General features: G+C 30.9%; 1 protein-coding gene across 1 annotated transcript; it reads left to right on the forward strand.

Annotated features, from left to right (window-relative positions):
- The first annotated feature begins 1,105 nt into the window (after positions 1-1,105).
- LOC109192000 (pectin acetylesterase 7-like) lies at positions 1,106-3,046 on the forward strand. Its single transcript, XM_019342628.1, has 8 exons — positions 1,106-1,118; positions 1,657-1,736; positions 1,866-1,952; positions 2,212-2,336; positions 2,427-2,487; positions 2,583-2,636; positions 2,727-2,804; positions 3,038-3,046. Exons 1-8 carry the CDS (start codon positions 1,106-1,108, stop codon positions 3,044-3,046), a joined length of 507 nt encoding a protein of 168 aa, XP_019198173.1.
- Positions 3,047-9,584: the final 6,538 nt, after the last annotated feature.

Genomic DNA, 9,584 nt, shown 5'->3' on the forward strand with positions numbered 1-9,584 from the left:
AAGGAAGATTGCTCTCTAAGGTGTAAAGAGAAATATGTGTAGTGTGTAGCATAGATTTAGAAAGATTGAGAGATATGATATATGCATCAATGCATGTGCTCTGACCTGTTTCAAAACCATAACAAATTGGTAAATTTATAGCAATAAATGAATTATAAGTTCCAATCCAACTCTCAAGGCATGGTCTTTATCAATCATTTTTTTTTTTTTTTTGAATGCTACTAGCTCTATTACATTGTAGTATCTGTTCATATACTTTCTCAACCTACTGAAACACAAAGAGCTAATAACGCCTCCACTGAAGCTCGAACTTACAACCTTCCAAATGGAAGTCCAACCCGGATACCATTAGACCACATAGTCCTGCTTTATCAATCATTTAATTTAGGCAAAGATTATATAATCTTCTTTTATACTCCGTAATAAATTTTGAAAGACAAATATAATTGGTAGTTTTATCATTTAAAAAAATAAAAATCTTAAGGTATTATTCCGTAAATAAATAAACTTTGAGTGTAATCAGTAAATAGATAAACTTTGAGATTGTATTAGGATATTCAAAAAAAAAAGTCTTAATTAATAGGTAGGGGAAAAAATTGAGAGCTGATATGAGATGAGGGGAGTTGAGGTCACATTAAAGCTCTTATAAATAATCATTATCTGGAACTGGAAGCTATCATTCCTATTCCCTTTGCTTTTCATATTAGACTGACACATTAGAGTTCAGACACACATTCCTTTTACTTCCCATAAAAGTTTAATTTGAAAAAAAATACCCCATTTATGATAAATTTTCAATAAATTAAATAAACCAAACAACCCACACAATGTAAAACTAATCACTGTATTAGCTTTCAACAATCATAGCTATTTCTTTATTTTATGTTAATGAGCATGTGTTCTATTACAAAATCAATTATATATAGTTTAGTAGTAGTCGGTAATCATAGCCATTTCTCTCATGTTCGGTCGGTGCCTCTCATGTTCTATTACTTACCTATTTCATTCTCTATGGAATAACATTTCTATTCTCTCTGAATTCATTCTGTGAACCAAATGTGTCATTAGATTGTCTGTCACCCCAGGTGCTCAGATAAGAGCATTAATGGAGGACGCACGTTTTTTTTTAATAAAAATTTTCATTAATTTGGGGGCCATTGATCTAGATTTGATCAATGACTCAAATCTAATCTCATTTTTTATCTGAGAGTAACCCCGCACTAAAACTCATCCCTATATATATAATTAGTTAATATATTATATAGTATATATGATGTAGACGCAAGTCTTATAATTAATTAATAGCTTAGGTAGGTAAAATGAATTAATGTGGGCAAGGGCAAGGTAGGAAAAAAAAAATTGAGAGAGATGAGATGAGAGTTGAGGTTATATTATAAGTAGTGATGGATCATCTGAAACTGTAAGCTATGATTCCCATTCCCATTCCCTTTGCTACTGCTAGCTTAGCTTCTTTTTAAGAGAGTTCGATACTGTGATCCAGTTCAGAATCCATTCCCATTTCCTTAGCTTCTTTTTAATGGCATTATTTCAAAAAATCCGACAGAAAATCTTGGTATAAAATAATTTTATTCATTGCTAATTTAAAAATTAATTTTGCATCTACGTAACTTATTAACTTTGTTTTCTTGAATATAGAATTTTATAATTGGAATAAGGTTTATGTTGTTTATTGCGATGGATCTTCGTTTACCGGAGATGTTGATGCTGTTGACACTGTAAGTACTTTCAAATTTGATGATTGATAGTGCAAAGTCAACCATTTAATTAATTCAAAATACACTGTTCACTCTCATAAGTTATGCAATACAATGCTTTTTTTAACTTTAATTTTATACTATATTTAGGGTAATAATCTAACTTATAGAGGTGCACGGGTGTTCAAAGCCATTATGGAAGAACTACTAGCAAGGGGGATGAAGTGTGCAAAAAATGTATGGTATTTCACTATTTTGTGCTAATACTTATGACTCAAAAAAATAGTTAGACTACATATGTGCATTTTAAAACAAAATTGCTATATTTTTATATTTTTTTATTTATAGTGGCGAAATTCCCTCACCCTCGAGTTACTTTATATCCTTTTTTTTTTTTTTTTTTTTTTTTTTTTTTGGATTGCAAATCAGGGGAATACCCACATTATGTGTATGCCATACTACATAATAATTTTTTTTAAAATTAAATATTTGGTAGGCAATTCTTAGTGGGAGTTCCGCGGGAGGATTAGCTGCAATGATTCATTGCGATTACTATCGTGAGCTTCTCCCTATTACTGCTAAAGTAAAATGCCTCCCGATTGCGTCGTATTTTTTGCACCGGTAAGTCAACAATTAAATTCAACAATATAATTGTGAAATTTGCAATGAGTTGAAGTAACTAATATTATGATATGCCTAATCTTTCAATAGGGAAAATCAAATTGGAAGGAAACAGTTTGAGTCGGTGTTTGAGGCGTTAGTTACTTTACATGTATTTTCTCTTTTCCTAATCTTAATTTATCCTTTTTTATAAATATTTATTTTTATCAAAATTTATTAATTTTATTCTTTACTATGGGTTAATAGGGATCCGCCAAAACTCTGCATCCATTGTGCACTTTGTCAATGAGGCCAAGTCTGGTAAGCTTACACTAATTTTAGTATGAGTTTTAATCGTGGCATAATAAGAATTTTATTTTTGCTACTAATTATGTTCTATTTAATTCACAGTGTTTTTTTCCACAATATTTTCTGGTGTATGTTAAGACACCGATTTTCATAGCAATGTCGGCATTTGACAAAATTCAGGTTATCTCTTTATTAAATAATGATAATAACAATTTTATGGCTTTTATTTTTTTTTTAATTTGGTTTTAATATTAGTTGAATCTTTTTAAATACTAACATGTTATTTAATCATAAATATATTAATAGTCTCCAATATTCGAACATATATAATATAACATTATTTCAATGTTTTATTTATTTTAGGTATCATTTAATTTGTATTATGAGGATGAGTTATGCCTTCTAAATAATAGCTGCAATAGTGACCAGAATCAGGCCATACAAGGTGAGTACTATAAGTTACCTATACAAATTAATACATTATTATATGATTTTATTTTATTTTATTTATTGTGTACTATATTTATGTATCAAGTAATTAACGGTATACTTAATTTGTATATTTTAATCTACGGTGCTAGCATTGCCCTATTATTATTATTATTATTATTATTATTATTATTATTATTATTATTATTATTATCATTATCATTATCATTATCATTATCATTATCATTATCATTATCATTATCATTATCATTATCATTATCATTATTATCATCATTAATTGTAGTTTTATTATTAATTTTCAGAGTTGAGAAGGGACTTTTTACTTGAACTACTACCCACATCCATTCCTTTACAAAGAGGAATTTGGATTACAAATTGCGTTGCACATGACTTGCCATACTCTTGGGCACTCGTGGAGAATATGAAAACCTTAGGCTACAAGGTAATACATTTGTCATAATGTGTTGTTAAGTTAAATATAATTATTTTTTACTTGATTCATCGACAATATTTATTTTTTAATTCACAATTTTAATATAAATTGTTTATTTTACAGACGTTTCCAGAAGCATTTGATGATTGGTATTTTGATAGAAGTTATATCCTTGTGATTGACACTTCAGAGGAGGCTAAATATTGCAGTTCAATTGGAATATCTCCATAGGAACATATTATGTTGTAATAATGTATTTTCCTAAGTTAGACTTATAAAGTGTAAGAAATGAAAGATTGTGACTTTTGGTAAATGGAACTTTATGAAGCTATGAAATACGAATACTACTTATAGTAAACATACATTATATTGTTAAATATATGCATTAAAGAATTTCATATTATTTTAATGTTTATTTTAATTGTTAAATTTAGAGTAAAGTATGCACAAAATTGAAATGTTAAATTAGTTTAAATTTGATAATTAACATTGTTTCACATAGATTTTCTTTTTTAATGTATGTTGAATGTTTTCGTTATCTCTATTAACTTATACTTGTAACTTGTGTCTTATGGTAGGATTACTAGTTGGTAGGATAGCTACACCTGATAGTAAAACATTTTCTTTTTGGGAACACTGAACTTTGTAGAGTGTTGACATCATTTTGCAACCAATGCAAAATAAGGAACTGATCAAGGTACTACTAATAGCAAAATAATATTTAAGTGATAAAAGATACATGTAATTAACTTAAAATAGTCACATTTTGTTATATTGTATATATCTATCATTATTATCTTTCGGTAATATATTATTATTAGAGCAAATTACACTTTTGGTCCTGTGACTATTAGGGGTGTATTAATTTGGGTACGTGACTTTTAAAACTAATAATTTAGTCCTTTAACTATCATTTTTTTAGCAGATTTGGTCCTCCTGGCCAAATTTCCGGTGGAATTTGACCGGAAAGACATTCGAATTTTTAAATCAAATATTAGTGGGGGTAATTCGATCTTTTTAATTGTAAAAAAAATAGCGTTTGATTTAAAAATTTGAACGTCTTTCCAGTCAAATTCCACCGGCAATTTGGCCTGGAGGACCAAATATGCTAAAAAAATGATAGTTAAAGGACTAAATTGTTAGTTTTAAAAGTCACGTACTCAAATTAACACACCCCCAATAGTCACAGGACCAAAAGTGTAATTTGCTCTTATTATTATTATTATTATTATTATTATTATTATTATTATTATTATTATTATTATTATTATTATTATTATTATTATTATTATTATTATTATTATTATTATTATTATTAATTGTAGTTTTATTATTAATTTTTAGATTTGAGAAGGGACTTTTTAATTGAACTACCCAAATCCATTCCTTTACACAGGAATTTGGATTACAAATTGCATTGCACATGACTTGCCATACTCTTGGGCACTGGTGGAGAATATGAAAACCTTAGGCTACAAGGTACCTAATACATTTGTCAGAATGTGTTGTTAAGTTAAATATAATTATTGTTTACACAATCCATCGACAATATTTATTTTTTAATTCACAGTTGCAATATATATAAATTGTTTATTTTACAGACATTTCCCGAAACATTTGATGATTGGTATTTTGATCGGAGTTATATTCCTATGATTGACAGTTCAGACGATGCCAAATATTGCAGTTCAATTGGAATATCTCCATAGGAATATATGTATTTTATTTTATCATTGGCATATCTGAAAAATGACTTATACAATTTCTTTTATATTGATCTTTGTAACTCTTAAGTTCATCATATAATCACGGAAGAAACATATATGGATCACACCATGTTGATATTCTGGTCATGTAACATCTTTTCTAAGGCCAATTGCTTGCATATACGTAATACTTACGTGCTTGTAAATTATTAATTCTTTGATAAGATTTGTGTAAATTGCTGATAATCTCACACTCCTTTAAAAAAAATTTAATTATTACAATTAAGATATAGCACTGTAGCATCGCTCTAATTATATTTCTTTGTCAAGAAAATTAATTATTTCCTTAATTCATCATTTCTTCTTGAGAGGTGGAAATTGGACATTATATTCGATCAATTTAATGCAGATCTTTCTTTCAAAAAAATTAATGCAAATCTTTGAACAGATGGAGGTGTCACTTTGTCAGTCCATCCATGAACAGATGACGTAAAAAGTAAAAAACAATCAATTCAATGAGTAAAAAGCAAGGCCAGTAAGCTACATCTCTTGGCAATCAATTCAATGAGTAAACAATCAATTAAGGGGATGTTTGGTTGATGGAAAATATTTTTTTAAAGAAAATATTTTTTTTAAGTGGAGGAAAATATTATTTTTTGGTGTTTGGTTCATGGAATTTATTTTTCATTAGAAAATGAATTCCTTAAATTTGAAGAAAACAAAATTCTTGGTTGGACCAAAGATTTTGTTTTCCATAGAAGATGGGAAGAAAAAGTGATATGAATTACTTATTTTACCCTTATTTTTTTTTTATAATTATATTACTCTTATTAATTTGTAGGGACATATAGGTCATTATACTCATCATTCTTTACAATTCTAAATCTAACCAAACAATAGAATTAGTATTCCGATTAATTTTTTTTTCACCAACCAAACAATAAAATTCATCTTCCTAGTAATTAGTTTTCCATAGAATTTCAATTCCACTTCTCTTAAAATATTTTTCGCGAACCAAACGAGCCCTAAGGGAATAAAGTAAAAAACAATCAATTCAAAACCAACATATAAAATGGTTTCAATCTACCGCACAATGCACAGGCATCTTTGGCGAAGAAGGAACGTATTACTTGTAGAGTCAATAATGGCAGAAGGCATAACTACATTAATTAATTATATAATTGAAATAAAAGGGGAAAAAAGGTTGAAGACTTGAAGTTACAAGCAAAAGCTTGAAAGTCTTAGGCTCGGCCCTGAGCAAGGGCAGGTTGGGCCCTTGCCTAGGGCTCACACTTGGAAGGGGCCCACTACCTTAGCCATCCGATTACCTTCACGAAATCAGTCGTGAGAAAGGGGGATCAGTCGAAAAAGAAGCATGATACCGACCGGGCATTCGAATGGCCAGTCAGGATTGGAAAATAAGGCGGTCAGGAAACTCTAATAATGATTCCTAGTTTCTTTTTCTACTTTTTTCAGGTCACTGTTCGGCTAGACCTAAAAAAGTGAGGACTGGTGATAGATACCCCAAAACGGATACCCGGTCGGGGGCATGAGGCAAAACAGTCAGGTTCGAGCATGTGCGAGATGGTTGGCATCCGCGATTCCCGACTGACATATGAGAAGTTGGGAGAATCGTAACCAGTCGTTCGTAGCAACCAGTCGTCCGTAGCAGCCAGTCGACCACAAGAGCAGACGCCTACCCAGGCGGAGAGCGGCCGGCTCGAGTAAAGCGACCAGGCTCAGTAGCCGGTGGGTCTTCGCCTGGGTTCGTACATGAGACGCGGTTGGGCGACTAGCCTCCGTAGTCGACGTGTCCTCGACTGAATGCCCCGCTGGGATTTGGATGGGCGATAGGCTCCGTGGGCGGTGTGTCCTCGACCGGGTACCACTCACGAACTCAATCGGGCGACCAGACTTTGCGGTCGGCGTGTCCTCGCCCGCAGGGATGGAGCCAGGAATTTGGTTGAGGAGGGGCAAAACAGTAGAGACGGATTCAGAAATTTTTTCCAGTAAAACCGAAACATTAAAACAAAAGAGATAATTTAAAAATAAATAAATAAATTACTTAAGAAATATAGTTGTAAATATTGTTGGATATGGAAGGAAAATAAAACACATCGAAACTTTATAAAAATATTTATAACAAAATATGAAACATAATTAATAAATTGTAAAACATTGTTAATGCCAAGATTTGAACCCTTAACCTCACTATAGCCAAATATGTGCTCTACCACCTGTACTATATATACATATATACATACAAAGACTATATATGGGGTGGGGGTGGGGTGAGGGGGCGCAACGGCCCCCCTTTGGCTCCGTCCTTGCTCGCCCGAGTACAACGCCCCCCCTCAAAACATCTCCTAGGCAGTCAAGGCGTCCCCGGCTGGGTGTTCGCCCAGAGATGGTTACAAGTAGATTTCATGGAGATCTCTTTCTCCATTTAATGCAAGTAGCTTCCTTTATTAGGTTAGATAGTTATGGTATTAAGTAGGCTGGATTCCTTAATTGATTTGGCTCTACGTCAGCCTTACTTCCTTAACTGGTTTGGCTCTACGTCAGCCCTAATTTAGTTGTATCGATCTTGTACTCTTGTATAAATATCCCCATGTAGCTCTCTCGTCTCTTTGGCACTCCAGCGGCCGAAACCCTAGAGAAATAACACTACATTATTCTCTCAATAATTACGCCAGTCTTTCACTCATACAAGCATTTTCATGTATTTTATGGTAGTGTTGACCCGCCGCTGACCTGCATCCAAAAACCGTAAAACCAACACATATGATGATTAATATTCTCCATACATTATTAACGAAAAATAATGAAAAAATTAGAATATTAAAGTACTTTAATATTAAAAGAAGTATCGACACTCGTCTACAAATAATTGAGTAATTATCATATATACCATAACCAATAAATTAGTTTACTATGTCTAAAGGATAAAAAAACAGGCTATTAAACTTTTACATATTGTGCAATTGAACCATCGAACAAAAAATGTTTAATTGGACAATTAAAAACTCAAAAATTTTACCAGTAACATTTTTTATAGGATACTTCCATGTTTCCCTTAAATATGATGGCATAATGTCAAAGTATAACAACTATTATTTTAATTAGTATTTTTAAAAATTAAAAGATTTTTTTAAAAAAAAAAAAAACAATATTCAGTAGAAAGTTGGAGGCCTTCTGAAATTTTTTTAAAAAGTTTTTTTTTTTAATATTAATTTTTAAAAATAATAATTAAAATAATTTTTTATATATAATTTTACATTATAACATCATATTTAATGAAAACTTGGAAGTAACATGTAAAAAATGTTATTTGCGAAATTTTTTAATTTTTAATGGTCTAATTGTACAATGTGTAAAAGTTTAGTGACTTATTTGATGCTTTTTCTAAAAATTACCAAATATATTAGAAGAATTATGTAATTCTTTTTTTTTTTCAATAAAATAAAATTAATTTTCCGATATGATTCCGTGCAAGAAGAAAATAAAAATAAAGGGACTGTGAAGACGTTTTTGCCCTCACCTATGCGCAGCAGCTATAGGCTAAATTATTTTGCTCTAATTTACGGCCTACCCAGTACGCAAGTTGCTTAAGCTTTCATGCTGCACTCAAGTTGGAAACCACAAACAAACCCATTATTATTATTATTAGTAATAAGGGCATTTATAACTTATTACCTTTCAATTCCATGTAATCTTATTCATGCATACCAAATACTGTAATTTGAATTCCAACTTTATTCCCACCGAATTACGATTCCTTTCCCCCTTAATTCTTTCTTTCCAACCAAACACCCTCTTAGAAGGATTGTGAGATATGACATGTGATATGTTTTAAAATCATTTAGAGCATCAAATATGTGCTCTTATCTTGGTTTTTGCATAATGTAAAAACTATCCATGGATTTTAGCTGATGGCATGGGATAGGGAAATCTTGAGTAGTTTTTATCCTTGCAAGAGAAAATTTTGGTCAGAGAAATTAAAAAAAAAAATAACAAAAAAAAAATTGCGCGCTAGAAAGCACGATTGTCTCAGCGGGTGCGTGCGAAGCACGAGCCAGCTAGGAAGCATCAGAATGGTCACCAGCTGGCGGCCCCTCTGATTGTTTTGGCTTTATTTATTTATTTTTTTTTTTGAATGCGGCTTTATTTATTTATTTGTTTATTTATTTATTATCTTTTTGGCCGTTGCCCTAGCACAGCAACGGCCATTCACTTTATTTAAGTTTTTTGTAAAGTTATTGTTTTTAAATTTTGTTGTTAAGTTTTTTTTTTTTTAATTTATATAATTTTTTAATTTTTTTTTAATGTTTTTCTTGTTTTACTTTGCTGTTAAATTTTTTAAGTTTAAAC

Source organism: Ipomoea nil, unplaced genomic scaffold (assembly GCF_001879475.1).
Source record: "Ipomoea nil cultivar Tokyo-kokei standard unplaced genomic scaffold, Asagao_1.1 scaffold1735, whole genome shotgun sequence".
NCBI classification, from domain to species: Eukaryota; Viridiplantae; Streptophyta; class Magnoliopsida; order Solanales; family Convolvulaceae; genus Ipomoea; species Ipomoea nil.